The sequence below is a fragment of the Malus domestica genome, chromosome 02 (genome assembly GCF_042453785.1).
Source record: "Malus domestica chromosome 02, GDT2T_hap1".
Lineage (NCBI taxonomy): Eukaryota > Viridiplantae > Streptophyta > Magnoliopsida > Rosales > Rosaceae > Malus > Malus domestica.
In genome coordinates this window covers 2,243,386-2,265,334 of record NC_091662.1, presented here as the reverse complement: position 1 = coordinate 2,265,334, position 21,949 = coordinate 2,243,386, and the positions used below count along the sequence as shown (strand labels likewise).

Here is a 21,949-nt window from a genome sequence, read left to right as displayed (position 1 = left end):
AAGGTCGGTGTTGTGGGTCTAGGAAGGGAAGATAGGGAGGGGTAAAGCCATGTTTCTTATAAATAAAACCTTATAAAGGAAAAGATAATTAATCAAGCCTCTCTAGTATTCTAAACGACATATTTTAAGTTTGATTTTTTACATTGATAAATTACATAATGATGATTACAAATAAGTTAAAATGTTTGTATGAATCTTTTTTGCCGATACAAAAATGTATTATCGTGATAAAAACATCAGCTGATTCTCTTCTTAAAATGAAGCCGATAATTAAATTGATTAATTGGGTAAATATGATCATCCTCTGAGAAACCCATCTAACCATGCGACTAATTCGATCATTCAATTTCAAGAAATAGAGACACATTCTCGATTATCAAATGCTTTTCATATTATTAATACCATCAATGTTCCAATTACGTATTAAAATATGTTTATCATTAAAAAAATGAAAAGTAACATGGTAAATAACTTACGACGTGACTTCGTACCCAGGTGGTAAAGCTTTTTCTAAAGCATGCGCGTGAGATTACAGAGACAAACGAGTTGATGTAAACGTGGCATCCTCCTATTTTCCAATTGGGAGTAGAAAAGTAGTCAGGCGGAATTCCGCACCAACAAAGTGAAAGTCCAAAGTGGACAACAAGAAAACCCAAAAAACCAAACCAAGAGCAAGAGACGTAAGCAAACACTCACACACCGTCAAACGGATTCGATAAAAGCAGCAAACCGCCCAGAACCCCAACCCCTTTCCCTTTTGATCCTCCCAAAACGACGGCCAAAACCCACGTTTTGTTCATCTTCTCCTTCTCCAATCCTACTTTTCTTATCCAAGGAGCGTCCTTTCTGCCAGATGAGGGCAAGGATGGAGGGAAAAGAGTAAAGGGTATTTAGACACTGATGTCTTATGGCATGCCTGAGGAAGAAGAAGCACTGCATTGAATTTGAAGGGTCTCTGCTTTTGGATCTTTGCCAAAGATTGAATCTTTTCTTGGTGGGTTTTTGTCTGTGACCATGAAAAGCTTCTGTATTTTTGCTCGGCTTTTTCTCATCTTCCTGGTGTTCTTCCCTCCAATTGGTAAATTTCTTTCTTTGATCTGAATTTGATCATAGATTGTTGTTTTTTAGTTGATTTGTGGAGTTGGGTTTGAGTTTTGACTGTTATCTGCTTGAATTTGATGAATTGGATGGTTATAGAACAGCAGTGTGTGTGTGTGTGTATATGTGTGTGATTGTTTGTAGTGGAAAAGTTTGATTTTTGGAAATTGGGTTTCGATGTTTTAGTGATTCTTGACTTCGATTGGTCGATGAGGTTTGTATTCTATTGATTGCTTTCTGTTGGAAACATTGGTAAATCTTGATAATTGGGTCTCTATCTGTGTGTGTTGTAAGTGAGGATTGATTGGCTTTCTCCTTTATTGGTTATCTGATGCTGCTTTTTGTAGTTTCCTTAGTGAAAAAGATATTGAATTCTGGGTTTGTGCTTTTTTGTTTTTAAATTATTGAAAACAAAGAACACTGTAGAGCCTTGTTCTGGTATTGATTTGATAGCATGACTACTTGAAACATAGTTACGATTCCCATGGATTGATCTATAACAACTACTGCCCGAAGTGCCTGCATTTAGACCCGTCGCAGTTTAAGGTGAAGGTTCAATTAATCTTGCCTTGTAGGTAGGTAGTGCCTCGAGAAAGACCATAACCATAGAAAAGAGGAACTCAAGCAGAGGTTGAAAGGCCCTTTCTCTTTCCTTACCGTCTAGTGATACCATTTACATTTGTAGGAATGCATGAATTTGTTCGGCTTATTTGATACGAATATCGTCATGTATGGTGAGGGATTATGTGCAAAATCAATGTTTTTGTGGCTCACCGCCAGCTTTTAGTCTATTTTTGACGATATTTTTGTGGCTCACCTCAAGTAGGGTTGGATACGAGGTCGAAGGAGAAATTTTGGGAAGATCTTGGAGACTTGGTGCAAGGAATTGCTCAGACGGAGAAGTTATTTATAGGAGGAGATTTAAATGGACACGTGGGCAGGGAGACAGGCAACTATGGAGGTTTTCATGGTGGCCATGGTTTTGGGGAGAGAAACGAGGATGGGGAAGCTATCTTGGATTTTGCAATGGCATTTGATCTCTTCTTAGCCAACACCTTCTTTAAGAAGAGAGAAGAACATGTGATCACCTACAAGAGTGGGTCGTCAAAAACACAAATAGATTTTCTTCTAATGAGGAAAGGGGATCGTATAACTTGTAAGGATTGCAAAGTTATACCAGGAGAGAGCGTGGCTAATCAACATCGCTTGTTGGTGATGGATGTACATATCAAAAGAGTGAGACAAAAGAACAAGACTTGGAAGTGCCCAAGGACTAGATGGTGGAATCTAAAAGAAGAAAAACAAGCCATTTTCAAAGAGAAAGTAATCACCCAGTGTGTGTGGGATAGAGAGGGGGAAGCTAGCCAAATGTGGGATTCCATGGCTAGTTGTATCCGAAAAGTAGCAAAAGAGGTATTAGGAGAGTCCAAGGGCTTTGCCCCACACCAAAAGGAATCTTGGTGGTGGAATGAGGAGGTACAAACAAAGGTGAAGGCTAAGAAGGAATGTTGTAAAGCCTTATACAAGGATAGGACTGATGAAAATGGTGAAAGGTATAGAAAAGCGAAGCAAGAGGCGAAGAAAGCTGTGAGAGAAGCTAAGTTAGCGGCTTACGACGATATGTATAAACGACTAGATACCAAAGAAGGAGAGTTGGATATCTATAAACTAGCTAGAGCAAGGGAAAAGAAGACAAGGGACCTAAACCAAGTGAGGTGCATCAAGGATGAGGATGGAAAAGTTCTTGCTACAGAGAATGCGGTTAAAGACAGATGGAGAGGTTATTTTCATAATCTTTTCAATGAAGGACATGAAAGGAGTGCTTCTTTAGGGGAGTTGAGTAACTCAGAAGAGTGTAGAAACTACTCTTTTTATCGTCGAATCCGGAAGGAAGAAGTGGTTGTAGCTTTGAAGAAGATGAAGCAAAGAAAAGCAATAGGCCCAGACGAGATACCAATCGAAGTGTGGAAAGTTTTGGGAGAGACAGGTATAACATGGCTCACTGACCTTTTCAATAGGATTTTGAAAACGAAGAAGATGCCAAATGAGTGGCGAACAAGCACTTTAGTGTCTATCTACAAGAATAAGGGCGACGTACAAAATTGCATGAACTATAGGGGTATTAAGCTAATGAGTCATACAATGAAGCTTTGGGAGAGAGTCATTGAGCATAGATTGAGGCAAGAGACACGGGTTTCGGACAACCAATTCGGGTTCATGCCAGGGCGCTCAACCATGGAGGCAATCTATCTCTTACGAAGATTGATGGAAAGATATAGAGATGGGAAAAAGGATTTACACATGGTCTTTATAGATTTGGAGAAAGCGTACGATAGGGTCCCAAGAGACATTCTTTGGAGGATTTTAGAGAAGAAAGGAGTACGAGTAGCATATATCCAAGCTATAAAGGATATGTATGAAGGAGCAAAGACTGCCGTAAGAACTCATGAAGGACAAACTGAAAGCTTTCCCATAACTGTAGGATTACATCAAGGCTCATCCTTAAGTCCTTACCTTTTTGCGTTGGTAATGGATGAGTTAACAGGACATATTCAAGATGATATTCCTTGGTGTATGCTTTTCGCAGACGATATAGTGTTGATAGATGAAACTCAGGAAGGGGTAAATGCAAAGCTTAACCTTTGGAAAGAAGTGTTGGAATCTAAAGGTCTTCGCCTAAGCCGATCAAAGACAGAATATATGGAGTGCAAGTTCAGTGCAAATGGAGGCCAAAACGAGTTAGGGGTGAGGATCGGTGATCAAGAAATACCAAAGAGCGATCGTTTTCGTTACCTAGGATCTATCTTGCAAAAGAACGGAGAATTAGATGGAGATCTCAACCATAGAATACAAGCTGGATGGATGAAGTGGAAGAGTGCATCCGGCGTGTTGTGTGACCGCCGTATGCCACTGAAGCTCAAGGGAAAATTTTATAGGACGGCAATAAGGCCGGCGATGCTGTATGACACAGAATGTTGGGCGGTGAAGCATCAACACGTACACAAAATGGGTGTAGCGGAGATGAGAATGCTTCGTTGGATGTGTGGGCACACGAGAAAGGATAAGATTAGGAATGAGGATATCCGGGGTAAAGTAGGAGTAGCCGAAATTGAAGGAAAGATGAGAGAAAATCGGTTACGGTGGTTTGGACATGTGCAAAGAAGGCCTACTGACGCTCCGATTAGAAGATGCGACTATGGGACAGAGGTTCAGGGCCGAAGGGGTAGAGGAAGACCTAAGAAAACTTTGGAAGAGACTCTAAGAAAAGACTTAGAGTACTTGGATCTAACGAAGGACATGACACAGGACCGAGCACAATGGCGTTCTAAGATTCATGTAGCCGATCCCACTCAGTGACTTGGATTTTCCAAGTCTCCAACCGAGAAGTTTTCCTCACTCAGGAAATTAAGGGAACACTACCTCAACCTACATGCTCCACTCACAAAGCTCCAACAAAAGAAAATTCAAAGAACTTAGAGAAGAAGGCTTTGGTGTATTTAACACAATACGTTGAAATGAAGGAAAGCTTATTTATTGATATCCCCGATAAGCTACAAATATGTACATATACATGAGTCAAAATAAACAAACAAGAGAGAGCCTTCACAAAGGTTGCTTAGGAGAAGTCGCAGCAGTCGGTAGAGCCCCAGAAAGAGAAGGCACCGGAGGGGGATCATTCGGAGCCTCAGTACTGGACAGAACCCTAGAAGTAGGAGGCATCAGAGGTTGATCATTTGGAGCTTCATTACGCGGTACAGCCCCAGAAGACGAAGGCAATAAATGCCTTTGGAACAAACCCACAAATCTCTGATGATCAAGTAAAACCTGACCATCAGATTCCTTCATCTGGTCCAGCTTCCTCTTCATGTTTGTAGCATAGTCATGTGCGAGACGGTGCAACTGTTTATTCTCATGCTTGAGCCCTCTAATCTCCTGTTTGAGACTCATCACTTCAGCCGCCAATGATTCAACTTGGCGGGTTCGAGCAAATAGGCGTTGGGCCATATTAGACACAGAACCTGCACACTGAACACTGAGAGCCAGAGAATCCTTAACAGCTAACTCATCAGATCGTTTGGAAAGTAGTCTGTTATCTTTGGGAGTGAGAAGGTTCCTGGCCACCACCGCAGCGGTCATATCATTCTTCATAACGGAATCCCCAACGGTAAGAGGACCAGTAGGGGAGACGAAGGATGGGCGCCATATGTTGTCTGGAGAAGGCGGGGCTGCCTCTTCAACAAGGTTCAAGTCAAAACGACGGTCGGAGGGGCCAGACATTTTCAAAGGTGTTGAAGAGAGAAGAGGTCGAACAAATCAAGATCTTAGAAGTGTAAGAATGGAGCTTCTACTGGTGGAGATTCAAGTGTGCTTTGGAACTTAATGCCAGCCCCTATAAAAATCTGCACTCGACGGAGCTTCAGAAATCGAAGAGGCGCCTGCTCAGAAATCGAAGAGGCGTTTGCTTTCTCAAAAGCTGGGCTGCTCAGAGACCACGAGGGTCGATCTCAGAAATCGAAGAGGCGTCTGCTTTCTCAAAAGTTGGGCTGCTCAAAGACCACGAAGGCCGATCTCAGAAATCGAAGAGGCGCTTGCTTTCTCAAAAGTTGGGCTGCTCAGAGACCACGAGGGCCGATCTCAGAAATCGAAGAGGCACCTACTTTTCCAGCCTTGGCAGCACCTGTCACACGCACACTCAGCTTTGCGGAAATTATGGGCATTCTGTCGAAGACTTCTGGTGAAGTAGAAAGCACATGAGTCTTACTGTTCAATCACCCACTTCCCACACGCAATAGTAGCTCATGTGTATCACAGATAACTTTGCCAAAGTTCTCTGCCAAAGTTGAGCACGTGAAGCTTGCAGCTTCCACTACATCGCTCTGACCAAGACGGGTAAAAGAATAGCAAAGAAACAGCACTAACAAAGTTTAGACACATAAATTTTGAAGGTCTAGCTACCCCATATTATTACCCACAAGGGTAAAGGAACAGTATCACTGCTGGATAATTGGAAAGTCCCTGTGTGTCAACCTCTGTGCTTCGTGGCAAGGTAGACTAGCAAACATGCCCAACCTTTACTCACATTCGAGAAAACACTCCCAACAAGATTGCTTGCTCCAAAATCGAAGAGGCACCGTCCTCCGAATCTCGAGAGCCAGACTCCCAACATGACTACTTTCTCAAAAATCGAAGAGAGGGTAAAGGAACAATACCATTGCTGGATAATTGGAAAGTCCCTGTGTGTCAACCTCTGTGCTTCGTGGCAAGGTAGACTAGCAAACATGCCCAACCTTTACTCACATTCGAGAAAACACTCCCAACAAGATTGCTTGCTCCAAAATCGAAGAGGCACCGCCCTCCGAATCTCGAGAGCCAGACTCCCAACATGATTACCTTCTCAAAAATCGAAGAGACACCGCTCTCCGAATCTCGAGAGCCAGACCCCCAGCAGGATTGCTTTCTCAAAAATCGAAGAGACATCGTTCTCCGAATCTCGAGAGCCAGATCCCTGATAGGATTGCTTGTTCGAAAACCGAAGAGGCAACACTTTCCCAACTACAAGAGCCGGATCTCCTTGGATAAAGCTGTCTGTAATCTTCACACGCAACATCAGCTTTCCACATACCACAGACCACTTTTTCAAAGTGCTCTGACAGGGTAAAGGAATAGCATTACTACTTGTTGTTAAGGAGACTCCTATATATGTCAACCTCCATCCCCAACGGACAGACAGACCTGCAAAAATGCTCAACCCTTCCTCATATATGAGAGGGCACTCTCAACGAAGCCTTTCGAAATATTCAGCTTTCTTTCCCCCCGATAATACCTCTGCAAACAAGTTATACTAGAGCAAGAATATCTCATATCATCAGGGTTAAAAGCAAGAGTATCCCATATCATGCTTTTTCCCTGTCTTTTCCTTTGGCCTTGTTCTTACCTGCAAGACAAGGAGAAAGAGAGCAATCAGTCAGCACTTGGAATCAAGCTTCCAGCCAGGAACTGACTGCCTGGAACTTACTTACCTGGCATTGCTCTCGAGTACTCATCTTCAACATCTTATGCTTCCAGGGAAGATACCGCATCTGCCTGAGGAACAGATAGGGCAAGTGAGAAGGATACAAGGAAGCATGTGGAGACAAGCGTAACAGCACACGTGCCGATACATCCATTACTCTGTCAAAGCAAAAGTATCCCATATCAGTAGGGTCGAACGTACTCTAGATTTGATGGACTTGTTTTGACCCTCAAATTCTTCAGTCGGCCTTATACTCTGGAGGAAACCAGAAAACCCTCCAGCTCAGTTCAAGAATAAGCCTGTGGAAAGTTACTTCTTCAAAAGCAAAAGTATCCCATATCATCTCTTCTCATTTTTCTTCTCTTTATCCTTCATGCTGCCTGCAAGATAGGGAGAATGTGAACAATCAGCCGGAGCTCTGATTGCTTACCTTGTCTGTCACCTCTTTCAGCAAATCCCCTAGCTCGGCAACTTGAGGGACTCCTACTACATGGTTTGTATCGCGCTTGACCAAGCCTGAAACTACAAGTAAGCTTCAAGTGAAATTGATACATTACCTTGTGCATCTCCACCAGTTAAAGATACCACCCCTGGATGGAGGAAGAGTACTTCCAGAGAAGATGCCACATCTACCTGTGAGACAGATAAGGCAAGTCAAGACGATACCACATTCCGATACTTAGAAGTTTCGTGATTACGAGATCATTCTCCCACAATATTTCCTAATGTCATTTGTACTAAATCATTCACCTGTACTCACTAAAGGAAAGCTTGAACCTATGTACTTGTGTAAACCCTTCACAATTAATGAGAACTCCTCTATTCCGTGGACGTAGCCAATCTGGGTGAACCACGTACATCTTGTGTTTGCTTTCCTATCTATATCCATTTATATACTTATCCACACTAATGATCGGAGCAATCTAGCGAAGATCACAAAAAGCGACCGTTTTCGCTACCTAGGATATATCGTGCAAGAGAACGGAGAATTAGAGAGATCTCAACCATAGAATAGAAGTTGGATAGATGAAGTGTAAGAGTGCATCCGGCGGGTTGTGTAACCGTCGTAGGCCACTGAAGCTCAAGGGAAAATTTTATAGGACGGCAATAAGGCCAGCGATGTTGTATGGCACAGAATGTTGGGCGGTGAAGCATCAACACGTACACAAAATGGGTGTGGCGGAGACGAGGATGCTTCGTGGGATGTGTGGGCACACAAGAAATGATAAGATTGGAAATGAGGATATTCGAGGTAAAGTAGGAGTGGCCGAAATTGAAGGAAAGATGAGAGAAAATCGGTTCCGGTGATTTGGACATGTGCAAAGAAGGCCTACTGACGCTCCGGTTCGAAGATGTGACTACGGGACAGAGGTTCAGGGCCAAAGGGGTAGAGGAAGACCTAGGAAAACTTTGGAAGAGACTCTAAGAAAAGACTTAGAGTACTTGGTTCTAACGGAGGACATGACACAAAACCGAGCGCAATGGCGTTCTAGGATTCATATAGCCGACCCCACTTAGTGGGAAAAGGCTTTGTTGTTGTTGTTGTATACAGGTTGACAAAAGATACTTGTCCTGCTTATCAACAAATTTTTTCGTTATACCTATTCAGAGGGATTGGTACATGAATAATTCATATTATATATTATAAATTCTCTTGAACTAGTTGTGGTTATGAACAATCTGTAAATTTTCCAGTTGATGGACTCGTACTTTTCAATGTTAATTTAGATGATACTACAGTCTTAACAGTTTATCATAATATTGAGCAAGATAAATAAATCAAGATCTACTCTTTATATCACAGTATCATGAAAGTTAGTGATGTTCAGTTGGATTATTCCATTTTCGTGGTTCACTAGAGTAGATTGTAATGTTAGTTTGAGTGTAAATATAGAACTTTGTATGTTTGCCATCGTCTCTCAATACCACTTGATCACATGATTGATGGTGCTGTTTCTGTTCTTTCCCAGCCTCTGTGGCGGTGCAAGCATTCACCGGAGCATATGGAATCAATTATGGAAGAATTGCAGATAACATCCCTTCTCCTGATAAAGTTGCTACTCTTCTCAGAGCAGCAAAGATAAAGAATGTCAGGATATATGATGCTGATCACAGTGTTCTCAAGGCCTTTAGCGGGACTGGGCTTGAATTAGTGGTTGGACTTCCAAATGGGTACCTGAAAGACATGAGTGCCAATGAGGATCATGCAATGGATTGGGTTAAAGAGAATGTGCAGGCATTCCTTCCCGAGACACACATCCGCGGGATTGCTGTGGGTAATGAAGTCCTAGGTGGGGGTGATTATGAATCGTGGGCAGCTCTTTTGGGCACGGTTAAAAACATCTACAATGCAACCAAGAAGCTAGGATTAACTGATGTAGTTCAGATTACGACTGCACATTCACAGGCCGTTTTTGCTAATTCTTATCCACCCTCTTCATGTATATTTACAGATACTGTTAAGCAGCAGTACATGAAGCCACTTTTGGAGTTCTTCTCAGAAATTGGGTCTCCCTTCTGTTTAAATGCTTACCCGTTCCTTGCTTACATGAGTGATCCGGAGAATATTGATATTAATTATGCTCTTTTCCAGAAAACTCAGGGGATTTATGATCCAAAAACTGACCTTCATTATGATAATATGCTCGATGCTCAGATTGATGCAGCCTATGCAGCATTGGAAGATGCTGGGTTCAAAAAGATGGAAGTTATTGTTACAGAGACAGGGTGGGCTTCACGTGGAGGTGACAATGAAGCTGCAGCTACTGTAAATAATGCAAGGACATACAATTATAATCTACGTAAAAGGCTAGCAAAGAAAAAAGGGACCCCTATGCGGCCAAAGTTTGTAGTGAAGGCATACATTTTTGCATTATTTAATGAGAACCTGAAAACTGGTGCAACCTCTGAGCGAAATTTTGGACTGTTCAAGCCTGATGGGACCATTGCATATGATATTGGGTATCATGGGCTTGTATCATCATCTGCAGATTCATTGCTTTTATCTTCAAAGGTACAAATTCCCTTACCTTCCATAAAAGTCATTTGAATGCTCATTTCTTGGCGATTGGGTTGCTTATTCTGAGTTTTTCATATAAGTAAATGAAATATTGGTTTGAAGAAACAATGATTAATTTCAAATCCCATTACATTACCTTAAATTGTCATTGCGTTGCTTTGATCATTGCCTTTAGAAATGGGGTTAGATGCACATACGAAACATATAAAGGCATTTCGGTATTAGAATTAAAACAGTGGTACTTATCCACCAATAAGGAAGTGATTGAGCACCATCACCAAGAAGAGGTGCCTAATAAACTGAACAGTAGGATATCAACCTCAATGTTAAGATGCGCGTCTTTGCTATCCTCTAAAGTCTAAAGGAATTTATGAGATTTTTCATCACGAAAGCTTTTTGCCTTGTATAACATGTTTTGAGTTTCAGCAGTTGTGGTCGTGCTAAGCACATTAAACGATTTTTATTACTGAATTACTATATTATTGGAAGAGCTTCCTCATCTCATTGGTTTCCTTATGTACGCTGTTACAGCACATTGGAGCGCAAGGTTGGTCTCGTTTGCAATTCTTGATGCTATCAATTTCTTCTGCATCATTGCTTCTGTTTTTAAAATAATGATTGAGCAAACCGGGGCAGCAGCAGCAGTCGGAGTTCAGAGCTTGGTTGTCGAATCTCCTTCAAAGTACAGACACCGTAACTGAACGGACTCTTGAGTTTCGTAAATTATATGCTAGCAGCTAGCCATTGCTTATCAAGTGTATCCATATGATGAAATGTATATCAGTTTTGCTTAGAAATCACCTTTCTATGCAGTACCATTGGATAAACGACGGGAAAAAAGAGTGTCGCTTCCCGATTCGTATTCACTAAAGCACGAGGAAATTATGTCACTCGTCATGGATCACATGGAAAACTTCCGTTGTTCTTTCTTAGTCATAATAAACGCCGAATCGTTTACAGCAAGAACAAAAAGAAAAAAAGGGGTAATGCCGGCCACGGCATTATAAAAAATAAAAAAAATCTGCTACTCTGGAAAAGAAAAGTTCAAAAATTATATAGTTTCTGCTTGTCTGGAAAATAAAAGGTCATACTTAAACAACACGAGAAATTCTTGAATGTGCTTGAAACATGGAGTAATACACCCAATCCCGTATTCGGAGACACTGAAAAATTTCTCCAATAACAAATAGTTTGTCTCAAATAACAATTTTTCCATAGAATAAAAAACTTAGGATAAAATAATTTAAAGTTGCCAAAGAATAAGTCATGCAAAGGGAGTAGATAAATCATAAACAGCAGGAAGCTTCCTATTTCTTTCTCACATTGCAATTTTAATATGCTTGCAAGGAGTGGATAGATGCATTGGTTTATAGTATGGTGTGGGTCTCAATACATAATTATTATTGATTTGGTCTCACAGACATCTATTTGTATAAAACAAATTTCGCTTACTCTTTCAAAGTTGCCGCATTTCATTCTCAACCGAAACCTCTAAGTGACATAAAAAACGTATAATTAGTAGTTAACCAAGAACGGAGTCAGAAATTTTCACGAAAGAGACATATATAGTCCGACTTTTAGTTATCTGGGGTGAGCTTATTTTCATTAAGTGGGTGAACTTCATAAGGATTAGCACCAAAAATTTGTTTACCCAAATTGTTTACTGATCTAGTGCCCACCCTAGCCTATGAGCGGCTTCGCCTTTGTGTATTAACTGAAGAGTAATGCTAGGGAGACTAAATTTGTAAACTAAATGACATGGAAGTTGATGATTAAATTATTACTTAAACGTTGATAAACGTGCTCATTTTTTATTAGTGACACATTCATTTAGTTTGCAAATTTAGTTTACAAATTAAGTCTCCTTAGCATTACTTTTAACTGAAAGACACGTAAAGGTAGATTTGAGATTGAAGTACATAATGATGAAGTTGGAGAAATTTTTGCGATTATATATATTACGGTCACGTGATAATACTAATTCACGCTTAATAAACGAGTTGATATTACAATTTCAGCATGGTAAAAGTTCTTCCCAATAAATTTATATGCCTCATGAGATGTGAAGTTGCCAAGTCAATCAGGAATAATTCATCGCACCATTTGATATCAACATGTTTCCAGTCATTGACTTCGGCTTCACATGCTGATAATGTTATTTATATAAGCCCATTGCAACCACAACCCAAATTATGCAAGCAAAGGGCAGTCCCTCTCTATGTCTATATATTGTAAAGAGAACCAGTATTGCCAACACACACCAAAATATATACCAAACAGGTAGCTTGATAAGTGGGGGCAACCTGTGGACACACAGATATCCTGCAGAATTTGAGAGATGGCGCCTAAAATGCTTGGTTTTGTGACAGCTTTTGTTGTAATAACAGCAGCAGCACTGATCACACAAAGAGCAGAAGCTGAAACACACACAGTTGGTGATGCTACTGGTTGGACTAACATTGTTGATTCCGACACTTATTCTTCCTGGGCTGCCAAACATACCTTCAAAGTTGGCGACACCCTAGGTAAATCCAAATTTACCTTTCAAGTTCATTAATCATTTTTTAACCTTTTCTGATTAGTTTAAAGTTTGTTTGATAATCATTTCGTTTTTTGTTTATTTTTTTTGAAAACTGAAAACTTGTTTAATAGATTTTCAGTTTTCACAAAAATGAAAACTAAAAGCTACTTTTGTGACTTTTCAAAATTCGGTTTGATCTTGGTTTTCAGTTTTCAAGAAAACTAAAAATTGAAAACTTGGTTATTAAGCGAGCTGACGTTTTTAAGGCTAGTGATTTCAACACTCATTCTTTAGTTTCTAGTACTATTCCTATGAGAGCTGAAAAATCGTAAATATGCAGTTTGAGGTGTAGATAACTGAAATATAAGGGTCAAAACGCTACCTAAATTTTTACTATTCGTACAAGTTCAATATGATCTTAGTTTGGTTTTTTGTTTCTGGTAGTGTTCCAGTTCACAACTGGACGACATGATGTAGCCACACTTACAAAGACAGCTTATGATGAATGCAACAATACCGATATTCTGGGCGTACTAAACCAAGGACCAGCCAGTTACAGCCTCAACAAAACCGGCGATTACTACTTCATCTGCTCCTTCCCAGGCCACTGTAACGAGGGTCAGAAGTTGAGCATCAAAGTGACAGCTAGCCCTGCTGCCCCTCCTCCTGACAGTGAAACTCCTGCATCGCCGCCAACCACAATGGCTCCTCCTCCTTCTGACACTAAGACTCCTTTGTCGCCACCAACCACAACGGCACCTCCTCCGTCAGCAGCCTCTTCCCTAGCTTCTACTTTTTCTACTGTTTTTATGTCCATTACCATTGCTCTTTTCTGCCTCTTCTAGTACTCTTTTGTTCTTGAGTGTTAAGTTAATATTGTGAGTTCAATGCTTCATACTGCATTTCCACAAGACTTCCATTAATCCAATATTCATGATGATTTTAATTTGATCTTTTGTGTTGAAATAAACTGCTCAATATATGTAACAAAGGAATTACAATTGGTCCTGCAGTAATACTTAACCCAAAATTCCAAACAATATTCGGGAACACGTGCCTTGTTCAACCCTGTAATTCGTTTATTTTCATCTTTATTTTACTTTTATTTGTGCACTGAGTGTGGAGTTATTCTTTTTCCACCGACCTCGAATTCAGGGTGCGACATGATACTTCAATACTTTCTAAATTAAAAGTGTCTCACCCAAACATAACTTAATTGCTTTCTGACATTGTTTATTCCGCTATTACAAATTGAGAGGCGTAGAAAAACTTTGTTGAAAGGAGAAAATAATTGTGCTTCCTTGTGTTTTGAAGCAAAAATAGTTTAACTTACATACAAATAACAATTCACCATATGTATAATCAAGAGACACTAATATTGTTTATCGATTACGATCGAGGACAGCTAAATAATGGTTTTAATCATGCCAAAGGTCAAACTCTTCTTGCCGGATTTAGTCATCATCACCCTTTGTTTTAAGGAAAAAAAATTGAGCAATATTAAAATAATAACTAGTTCCTTTGAACGAGGTGCCCCATTTCTTAAGGTACCGTTTAGTACGCGGACGGGACGGAACGAGACGAAACGGGACGGAATAGTGGTTTCATGTTATGTTTGGTATGCGCAGGACAGAACGGAAAAGTTGTTCCATTCTGCGTTTGGTAAGCAGGATGGAACGAAATCAAAATATTAAAATGACTAACTTACCCTAGTCCGTACATCTCTCTCCTCAATCACCTCCACCCTCCGAACCAATCAACCCACCGTCTCTCTCCTCCACTTCCCCTCCCTCATCTTCTCTCCGCTTCCTTCCAACCAAGGTACTCTCTCTCTCTCGACACTCATACACACATTTCTAACTCAATTTTGTGATTTGAATTTGAAATTAGCGCTCAGGCTTGCTCCGTACAATGTTCATTCGCGACCGTACGCTTCAATTTCATCCGAAGCAGCTGCCGCAGATTTCACAGACGAAGCTCACTCCGCGGACTCAACCCTAGAACCGCCGGAGAACCCGACTCAGGAAACCGTGGAGGAGCTTCTGAGGAAGAAAAACGAGGTCGCGAAGGGAGGGTTTACAAGCAACAGCAAACACCAAACCCGTTCTAGGGATTGGAGGATTTACAAGCAGCATCAAAATTAATTAAAGATAAAGATTGGAGGATTTACAAGCAGCAGGGGAGATGGGCAGGGATGAAGAGCTGAAAGTTCGTGAAGGGGAGATGCGCAAGGATGAACGTTCACAGCGGCAGAGAGAAGAGAAATGATAGTTTTAGGGTTTGTTGGATGATATAGATGGTGTAAATATTGAAAAAGTTAAGGGGTATTTTTGTCTTAAATTTTATGATTTTTGTGTTCCACGGGATGGAAAAACCCGTTCCAGGGGGGAGCGCGGAACCAAAATTTAGCCCATTTTCGTCCCGCGGGACAGCCGTTCCACATAATTTTAGCACGCCAAACGTGGGACGGAACGCGTCCGTCCAACTCTGTTCCGTCCCATCCCACGTACCAAACGCACCCTAATTGAACGGGGTGGCCAATTTTACATTACTTGTCAAAATTCTTTGCTAGGGAATCAGCAATGCTATGGCCTGCAGGTTTGTGTTTTATATACACCTCAAAATTCACAAAAAACAGTTTAAAGTCCATATATAATTATATTATTGTATGGTTCAGTAGCTACCATGATTTAAAAGTTTAAATTTGTTTCTTTTCAAACATAATTAACATCGACGCCTGCTCATTGAAACATCCCTAATTAGTGATTTGATCTATCTAGCACTGCACCTCATATACACACCAAGGTAGCTAGCTTGCAACTCCGGATGTCATAGACAATGCATTTTGGGCGGACACCCTGAACTGCTTCCTAAAATCCGAGAAGTCTCCCCAGTATAAATTCTGACCTCACAGCATCCCAACATCGCACTGCTAACTTCCTACGTACAAGAACAAAACACGAATACGGGAATTAAAAGATAGTTGAAATCATGAATGTGAGTAATGTGTTAGTCCTTGTTCTACTTTCAAATATTCCCTCCTGATGAATCCAAATTATATGTTACACATTCTACTTTCAAACCTGACTTCTGCGTAAAAAAAAAAAAAAAATCATAAAGGAAAACCATTACAGAACACTGAACCGTGGCCATTGGCGGTGGCTAGTAAGTAAAGACGTGCCCAAAATCCACCGTGTTGCAGGAGTCAAAATCCTCCTTAAAGTTGGCACATTTTACTTGACCTTCACCTTTGCCGGCCATTGCTTCAAAGGCCAAAAGATTGCCCTTTTCTCCTTCTCCAAGTCCAACTTCAAGTGAAGGACAAAGCCAAAGTGCTGCTCAAATATCTGTTGCGGTTAAATTTGTGTCCAAGAAAGAAAACGGGTTCAGGAAACAATTGGGGTCAATTGGCTACTAGCTATATATGCCAAGAGGAAAGAGGAACATTTTTATTATTACCTTAGTTACTAATATCTAGAGGTACTTTATATTACGTTCATTGGTGTGACCCCAAATAGTGAATGTATGTCGTGTGATTCACCAAAACAAAATAATGAAGCTATGATTGATTTATTCAAAATTAAGTCAATTTCATTTGATGGTCAGAAGTGATTTGAAAGCTAAGCAGTGGTAATTATAAGGATTTTCCAAAGGGAAAATTAGACCGTCCACCCAGTACCGCTACCCACATTCTTTCCTGGGTTATTTTGTGACAGGATATTAATTGATTAATCTTTTGTTCTTTGTCTTGGTGCAATGCTTTTCAAATATTCCTGGTGAATCAAGTTACTCATTCCAATTTCCAACCTGAGTTATGCCCAAGTAAAAAGAAAAAAGAAAAAAAAAAGGTTACTCGTATTGAAAGTGTTTGAAGGACCAAAATATTTATATGTAATCAAACAAGCAAAGACTTCGCAAGCGAATCAATACTCGCAATGAAAGTGTTTGAAGGAGAATATATATATGCAATCAAACAAGCAAAAAAAAAAAAAAAAAAAAAAAAAAAAGCAGCAAAGACTTCGTAAAAGAAAGAAATCACTAAATATTTTACAATATTCGTGATTATATCATATAAACTCGAAGCTAGCATCTCCCGATGAGCTTAATGCCAAATTTGTTAAACTCAAGTACTTTGGTGCACTTAATTTAAAGAACTCGTAGAATTTAGATCACCTGAACAAATTATATGCTTACTGGCTAATTACATTTTGCATGTAAAAGTAAACCTTACCAATGTAGCTTAACTACCAGAAACTGTTGGATAATAAACCACAATCAATGACAAATATATATATTTCAACCCTATACATGGTTAATCTTAGTTTACTACTCTAAAGTTTCTTGATTTTCAATATTTCATACATCAGGTTTATTTCGTCACAGTCTAGTACCTAAAGTCATAATTTTGGGACACTTTCATACATCCATTAATTTTTCCGTCAGAACTTCCATTAATTGATGATGTGACGCTTATGTGGACAATAATTAAGTGCCATGTGTCAATCTAGTGCCACATGGACATTAAAAAAATTAGAAATTAAAAATTAAAAATTAAAAAATTAAAAGCTAGAGTAAATCTCAATTTACTATCCTAAAGTTTTTTGGCTTTCAACATTTCATACATTAAGTTTTTCATCCCAGTCTATTACCTAAAGTGATAATTCTTGGACAGTTTCATACATTTGTTAAGCTTTATGTTAAAACAGCAGTTAACTTGTGTCGTGGCGTCCACGCCGACAATGATTAAGCGTCACATGCCAATCTAGGGCCCACGTGGATACGAAGAGAATATGGCATTTGCATTGAACCAGGAGAAGGATAAGACCCTAAATTGGATGATGAAGATCCCTGTTGATAAGAACCTCCAAAAATTGAACCTCCATTTGGTATCTGTGTAAGAACACCTCCAGTAGTTAAAATACATCTTCATTGATAGAAGATCCTTGAGTCATTGAAGACTGAGAATAAGAGCCAGTAGCCCATTGCATATACAATCCAACAAAATTAGGAGATAAATTGCACCACCGAGTCAGCTTCTCTTTCTGCATAGAACAACCGTTCTCTGGACTCTCTTAAGGACATAGTTGTATCTCTTGTAAATATCACAGTTCTAATAACAGAATATTCCCTTGGCAAACCAGATAATGCAGAAACAATGAAATCAATATTGTCACTCACAACTTCACCAACACCAATCAATTGTTCTTTAAAACTTATGAGCTTAGACAAGTACTGATCAATAAAACTACCCCCTTTTTGCATGGTCTGAAATTCTGTTTTCAGAATATTAACTCTAGCTTTAGAAATAGAAGCATATCTATCATGTAAATTGGTCCAAGCTTCTTAGTTTTAAGGCCTAAAACATGTCCAATAGACTCATCTGACAATGTAGCAATCAACAAACTCAGAAGAGCAAGATCCACAGATTCTTATTCCAAGAATTCATCAGAAATTGTATTAGTGACCCCCTGATCAGTAGTAATCACAAACTTAGATGGACACTTAGCAGATCCATAAAAAAGACCGAACAATTTATACCCTTTTAGTACAGATGTAAACTGAAATGTTTTCTTATCATTCAACTATATTGTCAGCATACCCAAAAACCCTTCAATTTTCTCAGAAGGTGATGTCATTGTCACTGAAAGAATGTAATTAATCAACAAAGTTTATTACAATTCTTCAAGATTCTGAAGATGTAAATCACCAAGCAGCTACCTGATACAATCCTTTTCAAAGAAACTCAGAAAATCACCAATATTCAATCAAACGGAAATGACTTCATGCCCACAAAAATCCAACTAAATAAGCAGAAATGACTTCGTGCCCTCAACAGAACTTCAACTAATCTAACAGAAATGACTTCGTGCCCACAAAAATTTCAAGATTTAATCAAGAATGGCTTCGTGCCCTCAAAGAAAGATCATTACTTCTCTAACAAACTGAAATATAAACTTTCTGAACCAATCTTCAAGAATTACCCAGAAAACAAGAATTCCAAATCTTTCAACTTTGAAAGAAAGAATCGCAGAAACCTTCATAGAACATTGAGATTATGAATATTTTGGAACAATTCACATGAATCTTCAATAAAGTCGGCACTGACACTTGAAACCCAGATCGCCATTGTTGCCGCAGCTGAAGAAATCACTAGAAATAGAGCTGGAAATATAGCAAACAATCAAACCTCACAGCAGAATCGCTGGCTCTAATACCATCTTAACTATTCTGAATCAACGAAGAACTGAACTAAATTAATGAAATGAAGAGAAGAATGCTCAGCAAGAAAACGAAAGGAAGATGAAAAGAAGAGTGAGAGAGAGAGACTGAATATGTTTTTTGTTATAGTTTTTTTAATGAGGTTATCTCTGGATTCTCTTTGTGAGGATTTTGGAGATTCTCAAATTGTGTCCGTTTATTGTATATCATGGGATAAAAAATTATTTTAAATATTTTTATTTAAAATTAAACATAAACAGTACATGATGAAAATTAGTCACACGATATACAATAAACAGATACGATTTGAGGATCCCCAAGATCCTCACAATCAGGAAAGGATCCAGTCAGATTGTTTTTACAACGGTACAATGCTATTACACTTAGGTTGCTATAGAAAGGGATCTCTCGATCCCTTCCATCTAATCCACCAAGGCCACAAATCTAAGCTTTTGAAATTTGATTCAACAATTAAAGTTATTATAACTTTTTATGGACCCCTTATTTTTAGTTGTTGGATCAAATTTCAAAGGTCCGGATATGTGAACTTGTAGGATTAGGTGGAAGGAATCCGGAGAGGATGTCACATCCAAACCCAGGCTCCACCACATCCTGAGCTCGACTCTGCCGTAGTACGATATTATCTGCTTTGGGCCCCGACCACACCATCCCAACCCGAGCTTCACCACATCCCGGGCTTCACCACGATATTGTCCGCTTTGGACCTCAACCATGCCCTCACGATTTTGTTTCTGGGAATTCACGCGAGCAGAACTTCCTAGTGGGTCACCCATTCCAGGAATGCTCTCGCCCGAACTCACTTAACTTCGGAGTTTCAATAGAACCCAAAGCCAATGAGTTTCCAAAAGACCTCGTGCTACTTGGAGGTGGGCATGTACATAAAGCACAACTTCCTCTCTCTGTTGATCGATGTTGGATGTTACAAAAAATCCCTTTCCAGGTTGCTATATATTGCATTCTTACATTCTTCGATTACATAGCACTCTCTCATTCCAGCTCTCTTAACTAACCATTTCCTAATAGTGCAACTAACTTCTAATAAACCACAGCTGACATGACAAGGAGGCCTATGGAGTTGTCATATGTCTTTAGTTATTACACAAATCAAACTGGAACGAATTTTGAGTTTTAAAAAATAAAGTAATAATTTTTTAGTTACGAAGGCAAAACGATATCAAAATAGAGTTCAATAAGACGTAGCTAAAAATAAGCCTAATATACAATGTAATTTGTTAGCCTGTTGCCGGTAATATGACTCACTAAAACTTTATTTTTTGCTAATTTCTAAAAAATATAATTGAAATCGTATTTCTAAGGAAAACCTGTATTATCCCCAAACTGGCTCCGCCCAATTGAGATGTACTTTTCTAGCGGAGGATCCTATTTTCGTCTGAAGCCCTTTTAGTATTATTCATACAATAAAACAACTAGTTATGATAATTACAACATTTCTTCAAGTACTATATATCTCCCATACAGCTTTGCAATTATTTAATAAATTATAAACTGCCGGATATCATACACAATGTGCACATATCATATTCGGATATTCTCACTCAACCGTTTCCTAAATTCAAGTTGTCTTCTATATGTACATTCAGAAACTAATGCAATTAGGACACACATTAACATTCATTTCAATATACAAGGAAGAAAGAGCAGGAAAAGATGGTTAAAACCATGAATTTTGGGAATGTGATGGTTCTAGCTATGGCATTGGCGGCAGTATCAATGATGTTGCATACAACAGAAGCTGCAGAGTATGTAGTAGGAGACGACTTGGGTTGGACTGTCCCGCCAGGCGGCGCTGCCAGTTACGCTTCGTGGGCTGCAAAGTATAGGTTTGTAGTTGACGATATTCTATGTAATCAACTTATTTCCTGCTTTCTCCATTTATTTCATTATCATTTTGTGTGAGTGCGAGCGCGTGTTGAAAAGTGTCATGCATGCATTGACCAATTTTAGCTAATTTACACGATGATATCCTTGTTTTGTGCAGACTTCAACTTCACAGAAGGAGAACATACTGTGGCTTTAGTAACCAAGGAGAATTATGAGATTTGCAACACCACAGATCCCTGGTCTAAACTCGATGGACCAATTGCACTTCAATTTCTTGCGTCAGACACATTTTACTTCACATGCACCTTCGCCGGCCACTGCGCTGGAGGCCAAAAGGTTGCGGTTTATATCGCTCCCTCTGCAAACACTCCAAGTCCAAGTCCAGGTGTTGCTCCTCTTCCTCCTGCTGCTGCTGCGTCCCTGCCCTTCACATTTGTGTCCAAAAAACTTGGGTTCAGGAAAGTGTAATCTGTAACATTCATTATTTAATGGCGTGAATCATACGCTTGTATTGGAATTCCTTAGCAAGGGGGAAAGAGCTAAGAAATAATAAAATCGTGAACGTGTACTTCTATTTATAATTAGCCTATATTTAACTGATTAAGAGAGAAACCCAAAGATTTTTTTGTTAGGCTAAAAGCATTCCATCTCTCCTGCATTAGTGATTAAGAATATAAGATAAAGAAGAACTACATCTCAAACGCAGACTTAATTTACTCAATAGGTTAATTAAGAACTGCCTTTGGCTTTAGCTAGATAATATGAAAAATACACTCTTTCCTGAATGCATCCCTTTAATTTTGAGATTCCACGGATTTGGTGACCAACGCTCACCATCATGGCTTTTTATTTTTATTTTTTATTTATTTTTGTTGGGGGGGGGTGGGGTTCGAAAGCACGGATAGTGTGGCATGTGCATTCAATAGCACTACCTAGTAAACAGCACGAGGACGGGATTCGTGCCTCATTCGTGTTCAACCTTTACTTGGCCACAAGAGAGGTTGTTAGTTAGTAGAAGAATGTAAGAAAAGGTTATTACTGTTAAAACAGAGTCTGTAATCACTTTATCATAATCTATGGAAATTAGTTTCTATCTTTCTTTAGAGCAACTCCACCTATGGAGCCTTCCCCTCTGGCAATCCACCCTATTGAACAGTAACTGCCTTTAATGAATAGTAACTGTCATTAATGAATAGTAAATTGCCATTTGCATCTC

General features: G+C 39.5%; 3 protein-coding genes across 3 annotated transcripts; all 3 read left to right on the top strand.

The window, feature by feature from the left end:
• The first annotated feature begins 539 nt into the window (after positions 1–539).
• LOC114827395 (glucan endo-1,3-beta-glucosidase 14-like) lies at positions 540–11,001 on the top strand. Its single transcript, XM_029109185.2, has 3 exons — positions 540–1,078; positions 9,082–10,124; positions 10,662–11,001. Exons 1-3 carry the CDS (start codon positions 1,015–1,017, stop codon positions 10,743–10,745), a joined length of 1,191 nt encoding a protein of 396 aa, XP_028965018.1. The 5' UTR covers positions 540–1,014; the 3' UTR covers positions 10,746–11,001.
• Positions 11,002–12,340: 1,339 nt separating this feature from the next.
• LOC103426586 (mavicyanin-like) lies at positions 12,341–13,691 on the top strand. Its single transcript, XM_008364676.4, has 2 exons — positions 12,341–12,655; positions 13,096–13,691. Exons 1-2 carry the CDS (start codon positions 12,469–12,471, stop codon positions 13,494–13,496), a joined length of 588 nt encoding a protein of 195 aa, XP_008362898.2. The 5' UTR covers positions 12,341–12,468; the 3' UTR covers positions 13,497–13,691.
• A 6,775-nt stretch (positions 13,692–20,466) lies between these two features.
• On the top strand, positions 20,467–21,201 carry LOC103452129 (mavicyanin-like). Its single transcript, XM_008391626.4, has 2 exons — positions 20,467–20,755; positions 20,891–21,201. The coding sequence occupies exons 1-2, from the start codon at positions 20,560–20,562 to the stop codon at positions 21,199–21,201; spliced, it is 507 nt and encodes a 168-aa protein (XP_008389848.2). The 5' UTR covers positions 20,467–20,559.
• The last annotated feature ends 748 nt before the right edge of the window (positions 21,202–21,949 follow it).

What these genes read in the sequence shown, in the direction of transcription:
- LOC103426586 (XM_008364676.4), top strand. Translation starts at nt 12,469, where the DNA reads ATGGCGCCTAAAATGCTTGGTTTTGTGACAGCTTTTGTTGTAATAACA. An exon ending in CAAAGTTGGCGACACCCTAG is followed by an intron (nt 12,656 to 13,095) that starts GTAAATCCAAAT and finishes TGTTTCTGGTAG; the next exon opens with TGTTCCAGTTCACAACTGGA.
- LOC103452129 (XM_008391626.4), top strand. Translation starts at nt 20,560, where the DNA reads ATGGTTAAAACCATGAATTTTGGGAATGTGATGGTTCTAGCTATGGCA. An exon ending in TGTAGTTGACGATATTCTAT is followed by an intron (nt 20,756 to 20,890) that starts GTAATCAACTTA and finishes TGTTTTGTGCAG; the next exon opens with ACTTCAACTTCACAGAAGGA.
- LOC114827395 (XM_029109185.2), top strand. Translation starts at nt 1,015, where the DNA reads ATGAAAAGCTTCTGTATTTTTGCTCGGCTTTTTCTCATCTTCCTGGTG. An exon ending in GGTGTTCTTCCCTCCAATTG is followed by an intron (nt 1,079 to 9,081) that starts GTAAATTTCTTT and finishes GTTCTTTCCCAG; the next exon opens with CCTCTGTGGCGGTGCAAGCA. An exon ending in CATTGCTTTTATCTTCAAAG is followed by an intron (nt 10,125 to 10,661) that starts GTACAAATTCCC and finishes ACGCTGTTACAG; the next exon opens with CACATTGGAGCGCAAGGTTG.